This window comes from Notechis scutatus, chromosome 1, assembly GCF_049901735.1.
Source record: "Notechis scutatus isolate UNSWTSFEM ecotype Mainland chromosome 1, rNotScu1.2, whole genome shotgun sequence".
Lineage (NCBI taxonomy): Eukaryota > Metazoa > Chordata > Lepidosauria > Squamata > Elapidae > Notechis > Notechis scutatus.
This window is the reverse complement of record NC_142009.1, coordinates 161,348,823-161,375,877: the sequence shown is the minus strand read 5'-3', so window position 1 is coordinate 161,375,877 and position 27,055 is coordinate 161,348,823. Positions and strand designations below refer to the sequence as shown.

Below are 27,055 nucleotides of genomic sequence, written 5' to 3'. Positions count from 1 at the left end.
AATTAAAACGTAAGTAGGTTAAGACAGTAAACAGACAAGGTACAGCAGGAAATAGATCCAGTGTGATGTTTTCTCACACTGCAATTTTTCGAGCTATGTGAGCTGTGTCTTATTAGTAACAGTCATTGAGAGCTGGATTGGAAAGCAATTAATGGAGAAAGAGGGAGCCCACGTTCTACTCAGTCATTATGAAAATTAGGCTTGTGGTCTTGAATATCATTACCCTAATTGCCCTTTTTAATTCTCTGTGCCTGTATCCTTTTTTTTTTTTAGGTACCTCTGTCAGAGACCTTATAAATCTAGTTCTTTGTCATATTTCTATAAAAAAGGTAGGTGGATTTCAAAAGCTATTTTCAACATTATCTCTGTAGTCGAATCTCGATTGGGGTGTCTAACATTGGCAACTTCAAGACTAGTGGACCTCAACTCTCAGAATTCTAGGAAGTTGCTGGGGTGTACAGCCCTGGTCTAGTGTAAATCATGAAGGGGGCAGGTGAGGGGGCAAATGCACCAAGTGCGCAGGGAAGTCTCCTGGCTGGAAGGGAGGACTGGAGACGGAACAGATATTTAAGGCATGCTACGATTCTAAGTTAATCCATTGCCCATCACCACCACTAACTTTTGTACAATTTAAAAGTAGTCCTGAAGTATATTTTTAATTGCAGCGTTATGTAAATTATCAATATTTCTTAAATATTTTAATGCCTTTCTTGATATCTTGTGTAATTACTTGCCCATGACATATGAGTCACAGAATTTTCTTAAATGTAGAATTTTACCAAATTAAAAATGACATTATTATATATTAGTATTTCCCAAGATGTTTCTACAAATTCAAGCAATGATTTCAGATGACTGAAAACACTTCTGCTGAAATCACACCAGCGTTATTAGAAAAGAAGAGCTTCTATACCGTTCTCAAAAGTGATTGCCTCTCAATAAATATGCTGACTTTGTACAGGCTAATATAATTTTTGTTGTGATTAAAATAACACATACACCTTGTTACATTCCTGGAGTAAACTCTTAAATATCTTCTGTACATTATATTACATTATCTCCCTGTGTCTCTATAAGCATAAACATATATATAAATACTGATTTGACCTTGTTTGTAATCTATAAACAAATCTCTCCTCCAGTGGATTGCTTGGCTTATATACGATTAAAAAGTTTATGTTCGCGTCTTCTGCCTGACCATCCTGAACTTGAACATTTGATATGGACCCTTTTTCATCACACACTGCAAAATGAGTATGAACTGATGAAAGACAGACATTTAGACCAGGTAATATATCTGACCGGATGGGCTTATTTACTATTTTACCTTTTTTTAATTTAGATTTTTCCATGCTTAAAACAATGGTAATTTTACATTACATTGCCTTAAGCCTAACAGAAACTTGATGATAGGCAAGCAAAAACAAAATGGTAATGTTATTCATTCAGTCATGTCCAACTCTTGGCAGTTCTGTGATCCAGGCCTCTCACATCTTTCAAGCTTGGACTACGTTGAGCTTTTCTATGCTCTGGCTGCTGACAGCTTTGATGGTGTCCAGCCACTGTAATCTTTGACAGCCAGGTTTCCTTTTACCGCTAACTCTTCCAAACATAATTGCTTTCTTCAGTGAATTCCCCCACATGACATTGCCAAAGTATGTGAGAAACAAGTAGTAACACACAAATGGTAAGACAAGATTAGAGAGAGTATCAGTCCGTTATATTCCTTCAGGATTATTTATCATTGAAAGCTAGTGTCCCTATTTAGAGTGATAAATTTAGGAAGTATTCAATATCATTCCCAAGTTTGGCATATACCGTATTTGCCGGCGTATAAGACGACTGGGCGTATAAGACGACCCCCCAACATTTCCACTCAAAATATAGAGTTTGTTATATACTCGCCGTATAAGACTACCCCCTCTTCCGCACACCTTCCACTTTTGCACTTTTTTTTTTTTGGAGGCACTTTTGTGCACTGTGGAAACGAATCCCGTGAAGCCGAAAGGAGTAGCTAGCCTTCAGGCTGATGTAGGCGGGCCTCCTTCTCCCAGCTCCCAAGGAAACGCGCTCAGCGGCCTCCGCTCGCACCGCCCGGGCTCCGCTCGCACTGCCCGGGCTCCGCTCAGGTATCCGGCTGGGGCTGTCAGGAGTTGTTACCGCTGGTGCGGCTCCAGTCCCGCGTTGCCTCGGGAAGGGAAAGGCAAAAAGGAAGAGCCGTGGCGGCGCTTTGCAACGGCAGCAGCGGCTCCTGGTTTTGCCTTTCCCTTCCCGAGGCAACGCGGGACTGGAGCCGCACGGAGCCGCCGCCAGTGGTAACAACTCCTGACAGCCCCAGCCGGATACCTGAGCGGAGGTCGGGCGGTGAGTGGAGGCCGGAGGTCGAGCGGGCCGGGCGGTGTGAGCGGAGCCCGGGCGGTGCGAGCGGAGGCCGCTGAGCGCCTCGTTTCCTTGGGAGCTGGGAGAAGGAGGCCCGCCACATCGGCCTGAAGGCTGGCTGCTCCTTTCGGCTTCACGGGATTCGTTTCCACGGTGCGCAAAAGTGCCTCGGCCGCAGGCAGCCGCAGTGCTTCCCAATTACTATTTGCCGGCGTATAAGACGACCCGGCGTATAAGACGACCCCCCCACTTGGAGGCATGTTTTTCAGGGGAAAAAAGTCGTCTTATACGCCGGCAAATACGGTAATTGGTGTTCCGTATCTATTTCTCATGTTAAATGTCTGCATGAACATTTCTCAGGCTGGTGCCCCAATTTTTTGGAATACAATATTTAAAGGATTTTGTTTTGTTGTTAAAATGCTATTTAATATTACATGGTTTTATATTTCTAATAACTTTATTATCTTGTTATGTTTGTTATTTCAATTGTTTAAATAAACTTTACATATTTTTAAAATTAGTGTTCCAATAGCTAAGATCTCAAAGCTTTTTCCATTCCTGAAAGGCCTGAGCTGAATTTTCTTTAATGACGAGTTGTGATGGCTCCTCTCTGCTTTTAAACAGATTATGATGTGTTCCATGTATGGCATATGTAAGGTGAAGAATATTGATCTCAGGTTTAAAACTATTGTGACAGCATACAAGGAACTCAACAATGCAAATCAAGAGGTATGGGACACTTTTTAGCATTATTTGTATTAAAACTCTTATTTTGTCTTGAGTACCTTTGCAACAATAATAAGCAGCCAGAAGCTTCTAGACACCACTGATTTATGGACATTAACTGTGACATCTTGTAGCAGTTGTGGCAGGAAACAATTTTATCAACTTACCTTTCTGCTTAGCAATCAGAAATATTAGCCAGATTAGCCATTTTTCTTTTTTATATATATATATAAATTTTATTGATTTTTAAAAACAAACATAAACAAAACATAAAACATAAAAACATAAAACATCTTTTTTGAAAGCAGCTTGATCCCGCGGGGGTTACATCTCTTCATACAGACACAAATTCAAATTCATGCTCATTTTATATACCATTCCATATCTTATTACCATTTTACATTTTCTATATAGCTTCTCCCCTCTTTTAACTTTCTTAATTTTATTTTATATATTTCATCTCAGTTCAGATCATTATACTTATATTCTTTGTCTGTCCTGTTTCCAGCTTTTCTCATTAAACAAAATTTCTCCTGTAATCACTGATTGGAGTATGATGCCTTTATCTCTTTCCCCTAAATTTATAACACTTAGTATAATACATAGCTTCCATTCGGATTCTGCTTAGTACATTCTAAAGTTACAAACTATATTTTAAAAAGAGAAAAATTATAAATATATAATATAATTAAAACAACAATCCATACCAATAATATTCATTTAAATCTTAAACATTTTACACATTACTTTTCAAACAAGTATCATACTTCTATGGGAACACTTATAAACTTTCCATAGTTATTTCCCCCCCACTTCACTTATATTTTAAAACATTGTGTCATTAAACTGTTCCCATTCCTTCCTAATTCAATTCTCTCATTTATTTCATTTCATTTATTTTGTTCACAAAATTTTCACTGAATTACACTGAGTATTTTATCCCACTTTAATCATATGTTGTTTCCAATTTTCTAACATTATTTCTAATACAAATATAACAATACAATCTTATGTACCTTTGCAGAATCACTTTTTCAGTTAAGTTTTTACCCATTATCTCTAAATAAGTCCTGTTTCTTTAAATCTTGCTCCACACCTTTGTAGTTTCTCTTCCCTTCCTTCCTTCCTCCCTTCCTTCCTTCCTTCTTCTCTCTGCCCTTTTTACCCCCTTGTCTCTCCACCTCCATTTCCTTCTTCTGTGTTCCCCTTTTCTGTTGCTTTCTAACATTATATCCACTTTTCACCTTATTTTTCCCTTTTTTGGTTGTTTGTTTAGGTCTTAAAATCTCCATTTTCTTTCCCTCCTTTCCCCTTTCTTCCCCAAGTAAAGTTACTTGTTCGTTAAAGATGGCTTCTTCTTTGTCCCAATTTTCTTGTTGCGCAGTCTTTTCTTGTGGTTTCTCGTAGGTACAGATCGCCATTTCTAAGAATTGAAAAACAGAGCCAAGAGAGCCCTTCCTTTCTTGTTCCTCTTCTTTGTATTTTTTAAATTCCATTTTCAGTTCATCCACAAGTGATGCCATTGTAAAAATTTTTTTTTCAAACAACCACCCAAGTGTTTTTAGTCATTCAAATATAATTTCCAAAAGTCCCAAAGTCACCAAGCAATCCAAATACACACAAGCTGTTTCTTTTGACACTTTCTTCTTTTTTCACTTTCTCTTCCTGGGGTTACTGTTTAGTTACAAAGTTCCAGTTAAAATGTATCTTTTAGAAGTCTTGTTAGGATTTAATCAGATTCTTTTAAATTCCAGGCAGTCTCTTCCTTCCAAATCCTGCTCTTATTCTTTTCCTCTCCCTTCCCACTTACAGCAAAAAGAAAAAGGTTTTTTTTTAGTGTTCAGAAATCCTTATTATCCCCTTGACATTTAATTATTCAGTTTAATTACCTATTGATGCCAAAGCGGGTTTTCCGATTTCTCATTCATCTCTGTTCGCTGTCAACGTTAGGAAGGAGAGTGAAAAAAAAAAACTTTCCCCTTTCACTTTCATTCGCTGCTTCCGAATCTTCCTTGGGAGCAATGTATCTTTTTTTTAAATTTAAATTCCAGGATACCTTAGTTGTTGCTTCTTATCCCGGTTAGCCAAAACTTTCACTTCTTAACTTCCTCCTGCACTTTCTTTTCCGGCTGAGTGCTTCTTTGAGGCGGCCATTTCTGACCGCCGCTCTTACCGCCTCCGGGAAAGGGAGTTTAACCAGCTGGGGAGGAAAGATGCGGCTTTCCTCGACCCTGCTGGGATCTCCCCCCTCTTTACCACCTCTACAGGGTGGCTTAGCCCCAAAGCCAACTGGCTCGGGACGCTCCAGCGGCGAGCCCAGGCAGAAACCGCGCACGATCGCGGATTCCTGCCTGCCGCCGAAGCCCTGCAAACCGGAAGTCCCCAGATTAGCCATTTTTCAAGAATGCCACTACATCTTCTCAAAATTCCAAATGAATATGTGGTCAAAAACTAAGCAAAACGTCAACATTAATTAGTATATCACTATATCCAAGCATGAGATGTCAGGTAAAAATACTTCCCTCACATTTTATTCAGTATACCACATCATTTCAAAAGGATGACTCAAAAAAGGTGAAATACACTGAACAGTAATTATTCATTATATTTTTAATTCATTCAGGAACAAACATTTTCTGAATAAATCATCTTCAGATTAAGGAAGCTAACATTGTTGAGAAGATGGGGAAGGGAGGGTGAGGATAAGAATTTTCTAAAGAAGGAAAATCCTGTACAAATTAAATATAACAGAGATGTCACAAACAGATATAGCTACTGGAAGAAGTTGTTATTATAGAGGGCTGATGCTTAACTTTCTAATTCCATCTAGACATTCAAGTGTGTTTTGATCACGGAAGGACATTATGATTCCATTATAGTCTTCTACAACATGGTATTTATGCAAAGACTGAAAACCAATATTTTGCAATATGCTTCCAATAAGGTAAGTAATTATGCATCTATCCTCTAATGAATATTTCTCAATAACAATTGACAAATCCTCATAGCACTAATTTAAAATTTCATCTTCCAGCCTCCAATATTAACACCTATTCCTGACATTCTACAGAGCCCTTATAAGTTTTCTAAATCTCCTTTACGTGTTTCTGCTGGAAATAACATCTATGTCTCACCTTTGAAGAATCCCAGCAAATTTTCTGAAGGGCTATTGTCACCCACAAAAATGACACCCAGAACAAGGTTAGTAAATTGTTCCTTTAAGCAACTAAATCAAACAGCAACCTAAGCTGGATAGATATTTTTCAGTTTTAATAGAAGTGATCACCTACTGCTATTCTTCCATTATAGGGAATATCTACTTAATTAGACATAAAAAGTTGTTTGTACAATCTTCACACCCTCAAAAAAAACACCTTGCTGTCAAAGATTATATATTCTATATAGACATTCTGGATGTAATGTGAATGGCATTCATAGTTTCCTAGACTTTAATGTATTTGTTAGTGTGCTAATAGAGCCTCATGTGGACTTTCATCTTGAGCTGTTTATGTGGGACTTGTGATGAGGTCAAGGGAACCATAGATTCAAATAGCTAATTGGGAGGAGTGATCAGTTCTATCCTCCTTTCTCTGTTCTCCCCTTGGCCTGCTTACCGCCATTCCTGCTGCTTGCTAGTAATTGCGATTTTGCCGCTTTGATATTCACACAACTGGCCTCAATTGCTGATGTGAGCAGCAGTGTCTTTTTCTTGGTCAGGTGGGGATCCAGTTTCCATAAATTAACAACCCTTTGTTTTGCTGCTGTTTTTTTTTTACCCATATTTTATTGTAAAATATAGATTTTCTGGAAAGATGCTAAAATAATCAAAATCTGAGAGCAGTAAAAAGTTTGCTCACAGAAACACATTAACACTGGGCTGAAAGAGAGTCTGCCCCAAAGAAACTAAAAACAGAACAGCATTGTCCTAATGCTAATATGACAGTAGTCAGCACAAGGGCTAGAGAAACTTTAGGGCACCAGATGGAGCAAAGAAGATGGAGCTGTCGTTTGAAAGGGAATCTGCCCTTCCCCTTTCTGCAGGTCCACATAAAAACAAAAGTTGTGTAAATGAGCAGGCACTTCCCACCCAGTTTAAGCTGGCTGCTTCTGGGCAGGTTTTAGGGCATTCTGGCAGATAAGCTCACTGACTGACCAGGGAAGCTTTTTTTAAAGGACCTTTAAATTTATGGACCCTTACCTTCCCAAAGTATCCTTCTAGTGGAGGCTTGAATATTTTCCTAGAAATTACACGAGTGGAAAACCGTGAATAAGAAGACTGTTTCACAGAACTTTCATGTGTTTTTCTGATTATTATTGGGAAGAAAAACATTTCAGGTAGAATTATTTTTAAAGGATATGCCTCATAAATATGATTTGGGTCTTTAGAATTACTATTTCAGATATATTGTCAGAGAAGGCATCTATTCCATCTCAAGCTGAAAAATACTTTAAGGTATTATTCATTATGAATCTCCAAAAATGGAGGCAAACATCAAATCCAGATTAATTTATCCAGGGAAAGTATCTGTATGTTTGAATAATTTCTGGATGAACTTTTGATTTTGGCATAATTAAAATTTAATGAGTGCAACTCCTTTTTAGAATATTTCTTTTTGCCTTTTCTGTCTTCAGAAAGTGGGTCCCGTTGTGGCATTGGGAATTAGTAAAATAGATATTATCTGTATACCCTGTTTTCCCCAAAATTAGCCCTATCCCAAAATAAGCCCTAGTATGTTTTTCCGCTTGCGCCTAATGTAAGCCCTAGCCCCCAAATAAGCCCTACTAAAGAGCCTGTGCAGCCTGCCGCACAGCCATTCCGTCTGGTTGCTTGTGGTGCTGTAGCTGCGAGGGGGGGTGGAGTTGCCCCACATACCCCTCATTGGCTGAATCAGGGCGCTTGCAGCCAGGCCGCCCAGGCCCCGACACTTGCCTCGTGGTGGCAGCACCAGCAGCAATATGCAGGAGCCCACATGGCCGCCAGCCCACTTCTACTTGCTCATGGTTGCAACAGAGGAGGCTGAGTGGCACGCTGGTGCCACAGCCTTGAGGTGAGGCAGGTGTTGGCATGGATGGCCTAAAGTAAGCCAGTGTGGGGCGGCTCCATCCCACCACCTCACGGCAGGGGCACTGGGACATCCTGTGGCCTCCTGCAAGCAGAAGAAGTGGGCCTCCCATACATGGAAAAAAAATGAGACACCCCCACCCCACCCGGGAAAATAAGCCAGAATGCTTATTTTGGGGCTCCAAAGAAAATAAGATGTGGTCTTATTTTCGGGGAAACACGGGTAGTAATACAACTGGACAATATTGTATACATTGCTTTATATTAATATAGCTTTTATGTCTATGTTGTGTGTAGTCTCAAATGCCATTTCTAGAAAAAAAAGATATATATATTATTTTTATTTACCTTGTCCTACAGAATATTGGTTTCAATTGGTGAATCCTTTGGGGTAAGTTTCCTATTTTGAATAATTATTTAAATTAAATAATTTGTTCTAGATACAACCGAGGTTTTATATTTCTCCTGATATTTTTTTTGATGAAAAGTAATTGAAAGTCATAGTTGACACTGGAAGAAAAAACAAGGTGCAAGGTGTTATGACCCAGATGGTGAAGGCAAAGCAGGCCTCTAGAGAGTCCTTTATTGCCATAAGTAAATATTCCAAAAAACAGCCCTCTAACAACCCTGTAAGGCTCCACCCCAAACTACCCTGAAGGCAACCACACTCAGTCCCCCAAACCACCGTCTGTATATAACAAAGAAAGTCCACAGAATAGGAACACACTCACAGGGTGAGTTCCAGGGTCCCAAGCCTAGTCCATCCAGCTAAACAAGTCCACAAGGCAAAATGAAGTCTTGAGACAAAAGACAGTCCTCAGGGCAAAGGCAAGGCACAAGGCAAAAGGCACCAGTCAAGGCCGGGGAATGTAAGCCAAAACAAAACAATTGTTGTTGGCAAAGACTAAATCCCCATGGCTTCTCCTTAAATCAATCCACTCCAGTATTCCTTGTGAGGAGGGGTGGACCGACCTTCTCCTGAGGAGCCTTGCAGCCCTTCTTTGAGCTTGCCTATGCTATGCTCTCTGTTCCCTTGGATTGAGTGGGGAGGCAGCTGTTCCTCATCAGAGGGGATCTGCTGCCTATCAGCAGCTGTTCCTCCCCTTTGTCTAGGAGTGCAAGTAGCTCTCCATCTGGTTGACCACCTACCCCAATGCCTGGGGGGCCTGGAGCAGCATCATGCTCAGCCCCTGGCCTCTCCAAACATACCAAGAGAGGCATGCCATCCCCATCGGACGGTCCCGATCCCAGCTTCTCCTCCAAACCAGGCTCCGATGGGGCCATGACACTAGGTTTCCTCTTGCCTATTTTTCTATTCCAAAATTACCAGATGTTTTATCCCCACCTGTTAGTAAGGAACAGACATTCATTAGTAGGAAAAGGTTTCAGACGGAACCATAGGTAATCAATGGTTGTGCAAAAAATTGCAGATCTGGCTTTGGGGAAGGAAAAATGGAAAATGTCCCGAGAAAGTAGAGTGGGTGAGAAAGAAACTGAAGATAACACTGTCTCAGTTTTATTTTAATATGAGATGAGGCAAAGAGAACTTCTTGATAGGCTTTCCAAGTTGTGGTTATCCTAGTCTGAAACAGTAAAGGGCGTTCCTGGAATCCCTACTGCTTTTCTGTCTGCATCTTGCTTACTTCAGAAGGATGACAATGTCCCACATTAGCAATGTCAGTTCACTTCTATAGGAATTGGAGCCAAAATATTTTGTGGGCATCAAAGTGCATATCAATAAAAGAGAATATTTATAGTTCAGGATTGAAGGATTCTTGATGTTCTCTGAGCTTGGTTACTTTCTTTCGTTACCCAAACTAGGTAACATCATCAATATTAGTGATGAATGGGGTTTGCTCTCAATTTATATTCTTGTGGCATGCCCTCTCAGTGTTTTGGAGGTTCTTTGGTTGGGCTGTTTACTATTAGCTTGCTTGGCAATTCCTGGATTGGAGTATTGTTTACTGCTTGATTGTTGGTCTGATGTTCATCTTAGTGTTAATCTATGCTCATCTGAGTGTTCATTGCTGTTGGGGGTGGTGGTGCTTTGGTCTTTTTGTTCCCCTTTTAGCTTGTTGATTGTCTTTTTTGCATTAGATGTAGATGTTGTTTATGTCTATTTATGGTTGATGGGTATTTGGTTTACTTAGGATGTTTTGGAGGGCTTTAGTTGTGTGCTATGCTGATTCCACATGCTTGTAATAGTCTGTCAACGGTTTCTGAGATGCTTTTGATGTGTGGCTGTGTTAATCTTTTTATGTCTTATTTGTGCTCTATGAGTGGTGAGGCACCTTTTGATGAAGTAGTGTGGATATCAATTTTGTTGGAAGTTGCGTAGATGATCTGTTTCCTTTTTCTGCTGTTCAGGGTTGCTGCTGTGTTTTATGCTTGTCTGAATAGAGTTTTTACACAGCTTCTCCTGTGGGAAGTAGGGAACACTTGATTGATTTTTCCAGAAACCTGTATTTCTAGTTTGCCATCATAATCTCTGTTAATCAGGATATCTAGGATGTATTGTGAGTTGCTGTTTTCTTTTTCCCTGGTGAATTGTATTCCTTTGAAGATGTTGATGGTTTTGGGGTGTTCTCTAATTGACCCTTTTTCATTACGGTGAAGGTGTCATCTACATATCAGATCTACTTTGGAGTTGCATTTGTGGGAGTACTGTTGATTCCAGATGTTTCATAAGGATGTCCATTGATAAAATTCTTTGAATTATGACTCAGAAATTATCAAGGTTTTAGGTTTCCATTTAATTGTGAACATTGAACAAGTGTGGTAATCAGAATGGAATGGGGTACTTTGTCAAATCTTTTTATTGAAATCAAGATCTACATCATTCTCCAAATCTCTTGACAGAATTATCTGTTCAAAACAGGACACACCATTAATTTGTACAGTCTTAAAAGCTCAGTCCTAATTTCTTTTAATTACTCAATTGTTTTGGGGATGCTTAGAGATCACATTATACTCCATCCTAGAATCTTCCCTGGTTTCAGTAGCAGACTGACTAGTCTTTAAAGTTCTGGATCTTTCTTCAGAGATAACATTTTCTTGTTATCTGCTCCTTGATCCAAACAGAAAAAGACTATGCATAAAAGAAATAAAAGTGGCCATTTCTTTAAGCCCAGAGGTTCCCAACCTGCTTTTAAGATACAGCCAGAAAGAACCCTCTTTGGAGGAAATCAATGCCAAACTTCAGCTTTCCAGTGTTACACAACAAAGCAAAGCAAAATCTGTTTGGGCCAGGAGACAGACAGCTTCTCCTTCTTAATGGAATATCAGAAGCGGAAGGAACCATGGAGATCTTCTAGCCAATCCCCTGCTCAAACAGGAAACGCTATACCATTTCAGACAACTTCTGGAGGCAAGTTGTTCCACTGATAAATCAAAATGGATTCGTTCTTTCTGCCAGGAAAACTCAAAAAATTATAAAGCTGTTACTTTTGGTTGCTCAGTATTCTGAACAAAAGCACGCATAGAGGCTTGGAATATGCTGTCAGCTTGTTTTAAGGGCCCCCTTCATATTTTCTCTTAAAGGAATTCCACTTAATACTTATCCAACCATATGTAAAAATAAATTATCTTCTTAATTATCTTTCTGGTATTCTAGAGTTCTGAAAAGTTTCAAAAGATAAACAAGATGGTATGTAACAGTGATCGTCATCTCAAACGGAGCCCTGAACTAAACACCACTCCTAAGCCTCTGAAGAGATTGCGTTTTGATATAGAAGGTCAGGATGAAGCTGACGGAAGGTGAGCTGATTTCTGAATAAAATAATGCAGGTCTATATTAGTGATCCCATCTGGGTTCATTCACATAGAGTTTTGGCTTAGTTTGTGGAAACCCATCTCTGCTATCTAGTTTACGGCAGAAATGTATAACTGCAATTTTTAATGAGATTATAGTGGAAAAAAGAGACATGATTACCAAGTTATCAGAATAGTTTAATTTTCATTAAATTTATATGTGAACTCAATATAACCAATTTTAGTTTTTGATTCATGTGTCTGCATTTAATTGTATTACAGTGATTTATGTGTAAGACAATGGTTGGGATATGTAGATGGAGGGATCAATTGATTTTATAAGTGGATTATTTTATTAGTTAATGCTATTAGTCCTGGCATGTCCCATGCATCTTTGTACTAAGCAATGGGACATCCCCAGGATTGATTTTAACTGGGTTGACTCCTTTAGGTTGACATGATGTAGAAAATGTACATTGGATAGGATGTTTGTTATATATTTATAAGCAAAATCTCAGGATGCAGTGGACAAATTTCTCTGTGTTATTTGCATCATTTATTCTATTTGCATATTGATTATCAGATGGGTACAAATGATGTAATTTATGCCATTAGCATAATGTTGCTATAGATCAGGTATGTCCAACATTTGGCTTGCCTGTGCTGCATTGAGTGAAGAGGAATTGTCCTGGGCCGCATATAAAACGGTTCATTGCAGAGTCAGCCAAATGTTCAGACTGGATTTGGCATTTTAGCTACCTATCGAGTCTTTCCCAGCAACCTGGGATAGGAAGATGTTGATGATCCATAGCGTTAGAGGTATTGCAAGAAGTAAGCTGTTTTGAGAAAAGCTGCCTTTTGTGATTGACTGATGTGAGTTTGTCAATACCGTTGGTGTTCAGGTGGTGCTCTAGTTTGGATTGCACCAAGAGGCTTATTACTATTGTTACCTTTGTTTTATTTGATATGTATATAAATATCAGATTTCCTTTATTTTTAAATATTTTTTATAAAAACTTGGCCACATTACTACCTGCCAAGGGCTATATGCAGCCCATGGCCTGGATATGCCTATTATAGATGATTTGCTGTCCAGTTCAGTGGGCACCCCCCCTTTTTTTTCTACCTGGTCCATAAATTGTTTCTTTGTGATTTTTTTTCAAATTTTAGTAAAAGCAGTATGCAGAAAGAAGCTAAAAATGTAATTTGAACACTGTTTAACTGATATCTTTCTTTAAGAGCTTCCCCTGCCCTCCTTGGTGGTTCTGCCTGCTGAGCTTTGGTAGTTTTCTTGCCCTCAACACAGGGAACTTTCTAGCTCAATTGGACTGGTTCTTGAATTGTTTTCTTCACATACGTGTACCATTTATTGGTAGTTTATTAACATATTAGTTTGCAGGTTCCCAATTTCAAAGATGTTGCTCTCTTAAGCAACTTAGTAATAATAATAATAGTAACTTATACATAGTGTTAGGTCTACTTCAGTTATACCAATTAATGATGGCAGAGAATATCTGAAATAGGGCTGTTGTGTTGAAATTGTAAATTCTATGTAATTTATTATTTTTGGAAAAAATGAAATTTGAATTTTAACTTTGAAAGTCGGGATTATATAAAAATGAAAGTATAGTTTTACTTTTCAAAGGACATGGGGAAAGCATGTTCCTCAAGCAGAAGAACAAGGTAACCTTGATTTATTCAAAATTCCTACATGTGGCAGATATGTATCTGAAAGTGAATTATTCAGTTTGATTACTATAGGTGTGAATGGCTAGTTGCTGACAAGAGCTGCCTAGAACAGATCTGGGCGTTTTATGGCGCCCAAGCACATCCGGTTTGCAGATGGTCCCAGTCTGATCCATGGTGGTGATGGGGCAGTGGTGGTGGTGCAGGGACATGGTGGTAGGGAGTGGGGCAGCAGCCCTTCACAACAATTCTACCTTCTCATGTAACCCCTGGATGAAATTAATTGCCTGCCCCTGGTCTGGAGTCACAGCTTATATGCAGCACACTTTGAAATCAGAACTGAATAAAATGTAGAATTTATCTCCCCTTATCTACAGGGAACGTCTTTCTGGAGAGTCAAAATTCCAACAAAAGCTTGCAGAAATGAGTAAGTTTTTGTACAGCATGAGAATAATTATAAATTACTACTGGGGACAATTCAGGTGGTCTTATACAACAATGGGCAAGTTCCTCACTGGTGCCATGTATTTACTGGCCTTTGAGGGTAGTGGTTCCCAAGCACATAAAGCAACATGCTATAATCCAACAAGGTGAGCTAGTCACTATTTAAATACCTCATATAAAAGGAATCTCCATGCATCTAAAGCAGTGATCCCCAACCTTTTTTACGCCGCGGCCCGGTATCCCCAACCTTTTTTATGGCGTGGCCCGGTACCGACATCAGCTGGGCGCCGCCATCTTGTTTTGATGAAAAAGTGCTTCCGGTGAGCTTTCTACCCGGAAAAGCTCACCGGAAGCACTTTTTCATCAAAACAAGATGGTGGCGCCCAGCAAGCCAGCGGCCCGGTAGGACTTGTTCCACGGACCGGTACCGGTTCGTGGACCGGTGGTTGGGGACCCCTGATCTAAAGTACCATTTGGATTTTAATCAACCTTCAGGATCAACTGGCCTGCTCTTTAGCTTCCCAGCGCTTTTACTTTTCCTCTTCCCCAGGAAATCCCTCAACCTTGGTTTTTCCCACCCCAAAATAATCTCCATTTTGGTCTGTGTCCAAACGAGAAGAACTCCATTTCACTCCATATCTTGGCCATTTTTCAGATCATGCATGAACAATTTTATGAATCTCTAACTGCTACATTGAAGTCCACCAGTAATACTTATAATGAGATTTCATATTTTTGAAATAGTTTCAAATGTTATTTTGCATTTTCTTTAATTTTACATTATTGTAATCTGCTGAAAGAACAATATCAAAATCCCCAAGATGTAATGAAAATCTAGGTGCCTGCATTTCATGAGGATTGTTTTTAATTTACAGATCTGAGATTACCTGCTTGCATGTCTTCGGCTTTATTTTAGCAAGCGCCTTACTTATCACAGTTTATACTAACATATTTAAAAAGACTGTTTTTTGTTTCTCTAGCATCAACTCGGACTAGAATACAAAACCAGAAACTGAATGATGGTGCTGAAGTTTCAGACACTGTACAGAAGTGAACTGCTCTTGAGACCCAGGATCTGCACTGTAGCTTTGATTTCTACTATGTTGTTTTGCATATACTGCTTAGCTAATTTAATTTAGTTGAATTTCATGTGTTTCAGTGTTTTATGCTATGACATAGCATATGTACTATTCACTTAAGTGTTAATTTATACATATTAGTTTTTAGTAAAATTGATTTCCCAGTGCATTGTAGTTCAATTATATTACCTTTTCAGTTTTTATTGAACTACTTTGTTTTAGATATTCATGTTCAATATACAAAATGCACTGGTATTTTATTAAGAATTGTCATTTAATGTCAGACTTGATGCACTATTTATGTTTTAGGTCCCCCTCCAAAGAACACCCTACACTAGAATAAATTATTCTAGAACTCTATTCTAGAATTATTCTAGAGTTCTAGAATAATTTATATGATTGGATTGTGAGGTATAGTCGTGAGTTCTGGATGGCCCCGACTCCCCTGGACAGTGCACTTAAATATGGTGTTCCAATACATTAGATACCTCTATTAAATCATATACCTTGCTAGCAATATCTTTTTTTTTCCATCTTAAAACTTATACGCAAATTAGAAAATTTGGCAGCCTGGTTGAATTTTATTATTTTATTTCAACAAACCACAATGACTGTGCAACAAAACACACTGCACATTCTTATCTGTCTCATGATCAGAGTAGTGTAATTCTGTAGCTATCACTTTAGTCTGTTAGTTTTGTAATAATCAGTAGTCAGATTGCAAACTCAATATAGACTATGAAAATTAAGTTCTGAAATTTTATTAACAGTAACTATTAAGAGTTGGCTAACCTAAGCTATCATAACTATGTATTTTGACAAATTGAGCATAGAAATATTCTGTATTCTAATAAACATTACAGATTAATAAAATAATTTTAAAAATAAGAATGAGAATTGTTAATAATATACAATGAAAATTATATTTAATATCTTTTATCCCGAAGTTGCTAATATAATTTAGTTTATTGGCTTGCTAGCTATAATTTAGTAAACATGAAATAGAAAACAACCAAACTTTCAGAAAGTGTTCCTCCTGGCCATCAGTCCCAGTTTGGAAATTGTTAAACTAATCAATCAATTAAAAACTAGAAAAGCCTCCAACAATGACCTAACACCTGCCAAATTGTTATAAAAATATTGATTGGTGAGTTCAATCTAGTTCTTTATTCAAACATCCATAATGCATCTCAAATACCTGAAGGTTGAAACTGTTCTTTTACCATCCTATTTTTCAAGGAAGGCAACTGTATGAACCAGCCTAATTATTACCTAGTTATCCTTCTAAGCATTCCAGTAAACTAAATGGACACTTTCTCTTTTGCAAGGTTGGCTTGGCTGGGATGAGAAATTTCTAATATTTTTAAATATTTGTGGCCTGCCTTTTAATTTTCCAAAGCTAATATTCCTATTCATAGGCTAGCAACTTCAGCTGTTGGTAAGAAAAACTGTTGCTTTCATATTGGGAAACTTGCAAGATACTGTAGCTACTGTCTGCAGATATGAAGCATGAAAGATTTTTTTTACCCCTGAAGCATGGAAGATTATTCAAAGATATTTAAAGTAGTTTAGCTGTATCAAAATTTAATTACTTAGCTTTTAGTGAAAGCTATTATTTTGGCATTTCCTTAATTTCTAAGATCAGTTGTCACAGTAGGGAGACAGAATGCATAATGCTCTTTTTAAATTAGGTTTATGAGGAAATTATCATGACATCAGAAATACAAGTAATGGTAATGAAACGATCTTCATTAGGCAAGGGTTTTACTTCAGTTTTTAAATGCTCCGACTCGGCTGGCTTTGCTTATGAAGTTCTTCATGAGGTCATGGTCCATTTCTGCAAAACCTGGAGACTGAGTAACGACAGTCAGGTGGTTGATGCAAAACCGGAAGCAAAATTCCTCTAGCTCCTAGAAATGGAGTGTTTACATATATTAAAATACACAACTAATGTGTGATATTGTTCCACATAATCATAGGTGGCAGACCAGGGCTGAAAAAAAATGACAACCCTAAAATGGGAAAAGAAATCTGGGAACAGAAACAACCATTCCATTAATTAAAAATCATACTGTTGCATTTCATAGCTAACAAGTGCCAATTTCCCATTCGTGAACATTTTCCTCTGAGGGGGAAGAAAATTAAATGGAGTGAGAGTAACGTTCATATAAATAACTCCTCAAAACTATTTCTACAAACCTATAAATATGAAGCTCTAATTTACACCTCTTTGTCTTGGGTCCTCCGCACTACATTTTTCCACATCTTCCTTAAATGTAGTTGGGTCACACTAACTAAATCCAGAGATCTAAAACAAATAGCAATTGACTGTCAGGACTGAAAAAAAAATTCTTGGATGAGAAGCAAAACATTTTCAAGGGAAAAACCCAAGAAAGTCTAGTTGCCTTTTGGAAAAACACCTTTGAGACACCTATGACCTAGGTCCGTGATGGTGAACCTATGGCACGCATGCTGGAAGTGGCATGCAGACCCATCTCTGCAGGCACATGAGCTGTTGCCCCAGTTCAGTTCCAATGCGCATGCGCGCACGCCTCCCACCAGCCAGCTAATTTTAGGGTATCTGCTGCGCATGTGCAGAAGGTGGGGCACATGTGGGAAACTCACGCATGTTCAAGGGGAGGGGGAGCGCAGGGAGTTGCGCATGCATTGCATTATGGGTGCACTGCACACAACAGCAAAAGGGTTAGCCATCACTGACCTAGGTGATTGAAGCTAGTTTCACTGAGTTCAGAATATTTCCTTTATTCACCTCTTTTATAGAGTTCTCTAGATGTTTCATGCAGCCAAATATATCCTTCCCAATAAGTTGTGAAATTGGCCTGATATCTTGAAAACTACAAAAATTGTGATTTTTAACAGAAAATTCTTAGCATTTGCACAATGGTTTCATTTCTTCAAAATGCTTCACATACGAAAACTGCTTCTAATTTTTACTAGACCCCATAAGAGAGGCCAAGCGCAGTATTCCAACAGGGTGGCTTCCTTGACTAACACTACCCAATGTGTTAATTGCACAGGCAAATTCAAGCTCATAGCTTAACGCACAACAAAAAACCCCAGTCAGTAGCAACTGAGTAAAGAACATTTTCCATACCTTTGCCTCATACTTGACCGCAGTTGATAGAAGAGCAATTGCATTCTCTTCAGAAATGCCTTGCTTAATTGTTTGTTGGCAAAGCTTCTTTAGTCGGTTGTCTCTATAGAAGCTTGCCAAGTCTAACAGGCCTGACAAAAGAGGGGTGGGGGGGAGAGAAATCAAGTCTATATACAGGCTAGAAGGAACCTTTAGTAACACATAACTATAAAATACCTCTGGAATAAAAATGTTGCTAGTAATGTGAAAAGCCAGTGTTTTTAAACATAGGTATCTAAATTTAATATGCGCTCTGAATGATGACTGTTGATAGCAGTTCAATGCTCAAATGATGACAATCCAGAAATGTGTGTGTGTGTGGGGGGGGGGGGGGTGAAGCAGCAAAGCAAGAGAACATTACATCAGTATGTGTTCAATCATTATTGCCTAAATTGATCATTGTACATTTACAAGCTTAGACAGATTTGAACAACAGATTAGTTGGGGCACCATTTAAGTCTCAGCTCAAAAAGGAACAGAATGAGTCAAGAGTTGGAATTGTTTATAATTAATGGCTTAAATATAACACAAAATAAGAATCTGCATTACTATTCTGGGTCTATAACAAAGCAATCCCTGTTATCCAGACAAGGAAAGGCAGAAACAGTAGTAGCAAAGAAAACTGAAGCGGATGGGCAAAGAAAAACGGGTGAGGAAGGAGTAGAAGTTTTCAGTTGGAGCCTTGATAGAATATTAGATAGGTAACCTTGTTCAAGGAGTTCTCGGGGTGCCGGGGGAGCGGAACCCTCTAAAATGCAAAATAGCTTTCTTCAGATAATGGGATTTTTTCCCAAATCAGAGTAATACAAGTGCAGTAATTAATTAGATGATGGGGGAGGAGACATATTTGTTAACTGGTTTTATTTTAACAAAAGTGACCAACAACAAATGTTATAACTGACTAGGGAATTCTCCTTAAGTCAACCCACACCAGGAGGTTCCTTGTGGGGGTGTGGGTGGGGAACGACATGGCAAAAATTCCAAGGGAGACAGTCCCAATTCCAACCCCTCCTCCTTCTTAGGCTCCAATGGGGCTAGGACATGACATTTCCTACCATTTGAACCAAGCTAAGCTACATGTTACATCCTGGGAAGATCCTAACCAGCCAGAGCTGATATAGATTTAACGCAGAGGTGGCACCCCAAGAATCCTGTCCACTTCCTTAGGAATTATTGGATGGAACTCTACCTAGAAATCTGGAGAAGCCTGTACATCAGTCATTTCAAAATCAGCACTGCTGGAGTTCAACTCCCCAAAGATCCAAATGATCCATCAGATTCTGAGCATGAATCCTAATTCTTCATGACCTCTCAGAGCTTTTTGATATTAGCAATCATGGTATCCTTCTGGGTTGTCTGAAGGGGCTGGGACCAGAAGGCATTGATCTTCAGTGGGTCTTTTGCTTCTCCCAGGGCTGATTACAAGTGCTAGTGGATACGAAAAGATGTAGCCCCAATCCTCTGTGATGTGGTGTGCCACAGGACCTGACTCTTTCCACTCTATTTAACGTCTACATGAGCTGAGTGATCTGTCAGCTCAGGGTTAAGCTTGGAACCTCTTCATCAGTAGACCTTCAGTTGTACATTTCTGCCCTGGGCCACCCAAAGCACTTTACTTATGCCTGGAGATTGCGTGGATGTGGATGGGGAGGAATCAGCTTCAGCTTTGGCTCAAACCTGACAAGACTGCTGTTTTAAATCCCCCCACCCCATCTGCCTTTCCCACCCTGGAATGGCTCCTTTGCCTTTTGAGTTAGAGACCATCACAATCAGAGAGAGATTCTGTCTTTTTTTTTTGTACTAAGCATCTGGAAAAGTTGAAATCTACTTCAAGAATTCAGCAGATGTATGAGGGCATCTGGTCTCTTCCTTCCTTCACAAATAATAGAAATGGGAAAGAAAATTCTTCCTCATTCTGCCTTCTTTCACTGCCAACTTAACAGTGATTTTAGATTAGATTAGATTCGATTCAACTTTATTGTCATTGCCATGGATGCAGGCAACGAAATGCAGTTAGCATCCAACCAGAAGTGCAAAACAACAGTAAAATATAAATAGATGTATGCAAATATGCAAGGCATCTATGAATATGTCAATGGAAAACAACAAAATGTATGTACACAAGGATAAGTGTGACTGCACATATATGAACATATACAACTGTACAAAATGTTTATGGACACATTGAATATAAGTACAAATGCACAGAGAATTATACAAAATACATCATATATTCATATATTATCAAGGGAAGCATTTCCCAATTAAATGGAAAGACAGTTCAACATAGGAGGTAGTACTCCACCATCTGGAAATGCAGAATTATATCTTGTGTTCTGTGCTCTAGAATTTTTTTTTAAATATAACATTTTCTAACTTACAATTCTTACAGCAACAAAAAACTCCCAAGACAGATTCCAGCAGAAATATTTTCAAAATATTTCTCCACAAAAATGTTAAAATGATTTTAAGGAAAACTAATATATTAGTTAAACTGGCCTTTTTGACACCTATGACAGCTTCATGGGAATGAGTTGTTTCTAGTTTAACTTTTCTTATTCAGTGCCTAGCAATCTGCCTAGCAATTGTGTTTTGGTAAAATCTCAATTTAACAGACTAATTGAGTGACAAGATGTCTGCTATTGAGGAAAATTTGATGAGTCCAAGAGTGATGATTTACATAATTTGCATAATGATGTAAATTCATTTCTGAATTCTATTTGCATCATTTCTGCCGTAATTTGTTCTACTCCAGTTAAAATCTACTACATTGATGTCTGGTAAAATAAAATTTCACTAAATTACTTACACAAAGAATAGCTAAGTAGTCTGCATTTTATTTGCTCCTGTACTGTTTCTTTTGTGGAAGGTGAATTTTTTTCATAGTTCTACTGGGAAATATGGGCTTTTCCTATACAAAGGTAAGCTGATATTATCTTGGATAATATCAGCTTATCTTCAACGAAAGTAACAGTAGCAAGGCTTAATTTTAATGTAGCACCCGTGCCTGAATTTTTTGCTGCTAAAGCAATTGCTTTTTCCAAAGTGAGACAGAAGAGAGATAAGGCTGTAATGAATACTTTCAATTCTACGTACTCACCAAACTATACACAGTCAAATAGCTTTAGAGCCAACAGAGATGACTGAACTCCTAACAATGCTGTTACTATTGATTAAAACAAAGGATGTAAAAAGGACAACTAGGCTGCTTAAATCTTTCTTAAAAACCATTCTCATAATTATTCATATAAACATTAAATTTTGAAAGCAAAATACTTTTAATTACTAATTACAAACATCTGCAGGCGTCTATATTCTGGCCTACTGGGAAAGTCAGATGGTTGTATATAGAATTAAAAAATACAATGCTTTTTCTTATAACTTATTGCACAGCTTGTTATACCAGTCTGTTTATTTTCCTTCTTCACTAACAAAATGCTTTAATGCTACAAGATGTGAAAAATATATGCAGACTCATTTCATGCTCTAAGTTTGCACAAGTCAGTATATTCAAGAGTTAATAGTAATATGTTAATATCATGAAAATATACATTAACACCTTAGCTTTAAAAATTAATTTAAGCTCTTTTGTTCCAATTACCTATGGCATCTTCAGGAGGGAGACTGATGTTATCCGTATAAAGATATTCCAAAAATGCTCGGTAAACAGGATATGAGAATTCACTTATTTCTATGATTTCCTCATTACCATTGTTCAGAATTGAATGAAAATGTTCACACCTGGGCACAAAATGGAAACAGTTATAACATCAGCACCAGTGGTGGGCTTCAATTTTTTTTTACTACCGGTTCTGTAGGCGTGGCAGGGAAAGGATACTGTAAACTCTCCAGTCAGAGGTGGTATTTGCCGGTTCTCCGAACTACTCAAAATTTCTGCTACCGGTTCTCTAGTACTGGTCAGAACCTGCTAAATACCACCTCTGATCAGCACCAACAAACAACTTGATTCCTACCATGTAACAGAAAACCTGAAAGATTAACATGAAAATGATATGAGAAAGATGAACTCATGCAAACGTAACCTGTATCAAAGAGGGACTGAATCATTCCTGTTCCATATTAATTGTGGAATTGACAGTCTTTTGGCCTTACTGCTACGCTAAACTGGCTTTGAATTATATACCTTGTAGAGACTTATCTCCATTTTTGACAATGTAATAGTCAGCACAGTATTTTGCTGATCATGAAGCTGCTTATTCATGCATGGTAGATTATTCACTTAATGAAAAACACATCAAACTCCGGCTGAATAGAGGGATAAGATACATATTGGGGAGCTAGAAAGAGAAGGTCTCTCACTTGAAGACATACGTATATAAGTTGAAGATAAAGACATAATAAGCACAAAGGCAATTTTCAAATTTTTAAATGGCCTCTTCTCCTTGGAATCTTACTAAGCTATTTATTTTAAGCTGCTTGTAGAAGAGTCTGCGCCTCTGTACTTTGCATTTTCTCAACAGTACCTTACTAATGCAAAGCCACATCTCCACGTATGTGGCTGCCTATCATGGCCCTTTATAACTTACAAGTATTTTCAAATTGTAACTGCATCATTATTTTAAAAAGTGATGTTTACTGGAATTATACATCAGTTCAATGGCTTTCATAAGTCTATGCAAAGATGCCAACTGTTATTATAGAAAGCTATGAAAAACGCCTATTAGTAGTGAAATTTAGTATCACAGATACGTATTTTGATACTACTGGAAAAAAATTTCTGAATATGGGCAAAAAGGCCAGGGAAGATAATGAAAATATCTGAGAAGATTGATAATTTCATACCTAATTTTGAGGAGCACTTTATGAACATAAATGTATTTTCCATCGACTTGAAACCTCAAATCAGCATTATCTGGGTTGTCAAATTCCTTCTTTATTGACTGAGCTATTGTTAAGTGATCATCAGGATCTGAAACAAAAATATTGCAAATATTTTTCAGTAATACTTTCTATTTCAATCTCTTTCATAGTACATAAAAACAAGAAAACAATGGAAATCAAACAACAAACTGCATTTTTCATTACAAAAAAAAATCACTACAGAACCTGGATATAAATAAAGCAAAAAGAGAAGAGGATATTGTTGTTACATTCTTCTCTACATAATATATTTGAATTTACTGGATCAGAATCATTCAGGAATAATGAGCAAATGATTCACTCTTTGACAAAGTGAATTAAATTAGTGGACCAGTGAAATGCTTTAGACATAAAATGCTTGGATTTCAGTAAGAAATTTGACAAAGTAGACCACAAGCTATTTCCATTTTTTATTCTTTTTTATTTTAAAAAAGTTATTAAAATTATTTATGAAAGATATTTCTGTACCCCAAATGATACAAGTCTGGGTGGTAGACAGAATAATTCCAAAAAGCAATCTCTTAAATATAGTGATTCATAACAATAAGCCAATCTGGAAGAAGTATATAAACTACAATCCGCCTACGATCCATTTCAGTGAGGTTCCAGGCTGGATCATAGCATCGAGATGACTTTGGTCCCATTGGTGGATGACCTTTGCTTGGCTCAGGTTGGGTGCAATACATCTACTCTGGCCTTCTTTGACCTCTCTCACTTGCCTTTGATTTCATTGAGTATGTAATTCTTCTGGACCACCTTAGGACGATAGGAGTGGAGGAACCTTTTTGCAGTGGTTCTCCTCTTCAGTATGGTGGGTTCCAGTTGATGTTTGTTCAGGTGATAAGTCTAGGCCCTGTTCCAGGGTGCTTCAAGAATCACTTTCTCTGCACACTTCTTTTCTTTAAGTATATTTATTTTGTTTTATCATAAAACTTACTTCTTGGTAAGCTAAAAAAAATGTTGGATAGACAGCATCACCACCAGATAGATTTATAACTAGCTAACAAAGTGAAGTAAGCAGTGGGGTATCACAAGGTTTTGTCTTAGGCCCAGGATTCTTCAATAACTTTTTCACTCCCAATGCATTTGATTTTTACTTTTACATCTTCTGCAGCAGGGGTCCCCAACCTCAGGGCCATGTACCAGTCTGTAGCCCGCTGAGAACTGGGCCACACAAGTAGCGAATGAGCGTGCAAAGGTTCATTTGCGCATGTGTCCGCCAAACCATTCCTTCTCTCTCCTCTGTGCTGCGCTACTGCTGCTGCCTGTCAATGGAGCCAGAAAGGTTGGGGACCACTGCTACAGAATACCAGACTGAAAGAAATGTCAAAAGTCCAGAATGGGTGGTTGCTCCTTACTGTTATTATAGCCCACACGCAACGAAGCAGAAAAATGGGGAACATACAAAAGAGTTGTATCTTTATCCTAGGATGCACTATTGATAGCCAAAAAGACTGTGACTTTTTCCTCCAAATCATGATTCAAATTCTTTTCAAGGGCTCCACTTAAAATATGGTAATTTATACATCTTCAATATCTAATTCAGATTCAGGAATGCAAGCATTTAAAAAAGTTAATTTGAAGCTCACCTACTGAAAGGAGACGCCAAGTCACTGCAGGAGTAGCAAAACAAGCAAACACATCATCAGTGCAACCGAAGTGGGTGAGGAATGGAAGAATGATGGACTGTCCCCGGCACTGACCCCACATATACACATCACCACCCTGGGTTTTAGCAGCAGAGGTGTGAGTAGAGTGACATGCTGCAATCTCTAGAATTCTGAATTTGAAAAACAAAAAATAAAAAATGCAGAAGTATAAGGCGAACATTCACAGCCAGGTTACCTGTGGAACCGCCTGCCCCACCTAGTCAGGCAGGGAAGGCAGGTTATGGATCCTATCAATTAAAGAATTCCAACTGGTAGAGTCCAAGAAGAGAGACTTCTCACCCAAGAGGTGAGGTGGGTCCTCATTCTTCTGGCCTTTCGGAAGAGTTTGAAGACCTGGCTCTGCTGACTCACATAAAGCTCACAGAAGAACACACAATTTTGAGGTTGGTTACATCTTAAAGACCGTCCTCCCCACTTTCTGAACTTTAATAATTTCAATGTTGTTTTAACTCCCTCCTTTTTACTGAAATATTATATATTACTGAAATATTATATTCATTATTTAAAATAAGAAGGCACATTTTGTTTTTATTTCCAAAGTTATCTATATTGATCTATTGCAACAAACATCACCAACTGGCATCTTAAAAAATAATAAATTTATTATGGCAAAAAGATTTTTCGATTACAATCCACAGATACATGTAGAATCTTGTACTGTCATAATTTCAAAAGTTAAAAATTAAAAACAAAGCATGAAAGAAATAATGACTTTCCCTGAGAATTTCAGAGCTACTCAACCAGCATTGAAAATTGATTACCATCAGAAAAACATTGAACTGAATTTTAGATCATTCTTGAGAATGTTATGCGGTGTTATTGCCCAAATTCAGATGCCATATCTGAGTCTGTGTTGAGAATTATTTGAAATAGTAAGAAGCAGTATTATGGCAGAAAAAGACTATTTTGGTGAGTTGTTAGGTATCCCTCTGTAATTGACCAGGGAAGGAAGCTCTGATGATACATACATAATACAGATGACAGGTTTTAAATATATATTAAGCATAAGCATTCTATGAGTACAAGTGGTTGTTGGTTAATGATCACTTGTTCAGCAACCATTTGAATTTACAATGGTGCTGAAATAGTAGAACAGGTAGTCCTTGATTTATTTATTTAATGGTGGCTTAAAGTTATTACAGCGTTGAAAAAGGGGACTTCTTTTGCTGTATATGTTTTATTTGTGGTTCTCCTTTAACAACCAACATTTTTTGTGGACAGTATAATGACTGGGTTAATGTATTTTTCACACAATGCTAACAGTAATAATACAATTACACATACAGAGTTTTTATCTTCCAACTTCTAAACTTGATATGCTCATTATAATATATTCTTTTATGTATCAATATATATTATACTATTTTCCCAATTTGTACTTATTTCTTTATTTTTCTCGTTTGTTGGGGTTCTTCTATATTCACCTCATTATCTTTAAACAATACTCTTTTCTCTTTATTTTTTATCACTTTCTCCAAAAATATATGTAAACATCAATAACATTTCTTCCTACAATACTACTTATTAACTCCTGTTAACAGGAGTTGAGTTACTAATGTTTTAATATTATAAATATCCCTCAGTGTTCCACATTTTCAATATCTCAATTTTCTATAAACACCAATAAAACCAATTGTTAATAAGATTTAATCAGTCCCCAGATTATATCTCTAAATCCCCTGTATTTATAGTCCTTGAAAACTATATATTGCAGTTTATTTTTTTTGCACCGTTAATCATAATACAGTCAGTGGTGCTATTCTTCCTGTTCGACGTACCGGTAGCGCCGAAGATCAGCTGAGACTGAACTGGTTCTCTCTGACAAACTGCTGTTGGGCCCACCTGGGCTCCCATACTGACCTTTATTCCCTGCTTTTGAAGAGCAGCTGTTGAAGCTACAGGGAGAGAGTGCAGGATTGCAGGAGGCAGGAAAGCTTCTGCACGTGCGCAAAGTGTGCGTTTGGTGTGCGTGCAAAGGGTGTGTGCGTGCGTGCAAAGCACGCCCACCAAGCCACACCCACCGAACCAGTGGTAAACTACTTTGAAACCCACCACTGATTTAGATATACCCAAATCCTATTCCACCTCCTAATCTTAATATATTTATGGTTATAATAAATTCTATTATATATCTATATATGTGCTACTATTTTCCCAATTTAAACTTTCCCCTTATTTCTATTGGTTTTTAATATAATTACTATATTGCAAGGTATTATGTCTC

At 37.9% G+C, this 27,055-nt stretch overlaps 2 protein-coding genes across 21 annotated transcripts in view; one reads left to right on the top strand and one right to left on the bottom strand.

Moving 5' to 3' along the window:
- Nucleotides 1–279: 279 nt before the first annotated feature.
- Nucleotides 280–16,014, top strand: LOC148133074 (retinoblastoma-associated protein-like). 2 transcript variants are annotated; one of them, XM_087949272.1, is made up of 9 exons: nt 280–329; nt 1,143–1,288; nt 3,004–3,108; nt 5,936–6,049; nt 6,176–6,306; nt 8,528–8,558; nt 11,781–11,923; nt 13,981–14,030; nt 15,028–16,014. In XM_087949272.1, exons 2-9 carry the CDS (start codon nt 1,265–1,267, stop codon nt 15,099–15,101), a joined length of 672 nt encoding a protein of 223 aa, XP_087805398.1. In that variant the 5' UTR covers nt 280–329; nt 1,143–1,264; the 3' UTR covers nt 15,102–16,014. The 2 variants fall into 2 exon arrangements, with proteins under 2 accessions (XP_087805398.1, XP_087805399.1); XM_087949273.1 differs by having other exon boundaries at nt 281–329; nt 6,140–6,306.
- Nucleotides 15,701–27,055, bottom strand: part of RCBTB2 (RCC1 and BTB domain containing protein 2) — a 34,632-nt gene continuing 23,277 nt past the window's right edge. For all 19 annotated transcript variants that reach the window (XM_087949254.1, XM_087949259.1, XM_087949270.1 and 16 more), the window contains 5 exons: nt 24,751–24,941; nt 23,084–23,210; nt 21,882–22,021; nt 18,242–18,372; nt 15,701–17,036 (listed from right to left, as the gene is read on the bottom strand). In XM_087949254.1, coding sequence (XP_087805380.1) covers nt 16,896–17,036; nt 18,242–18,372; nt 21,882–22,021; nt 23,084–23,210; nt 24,751–24,941 — 730 coding nt within the window. In that variant the 3' untranslated portion in view covers nt 15,701–16,895. The remainder of the gene's footprint in view (nt 17,037–18,241; nt 18,373–21,881; nt 22,022–23,083; nt 23,211–24,750; nt 24,942–27,055) is intronic.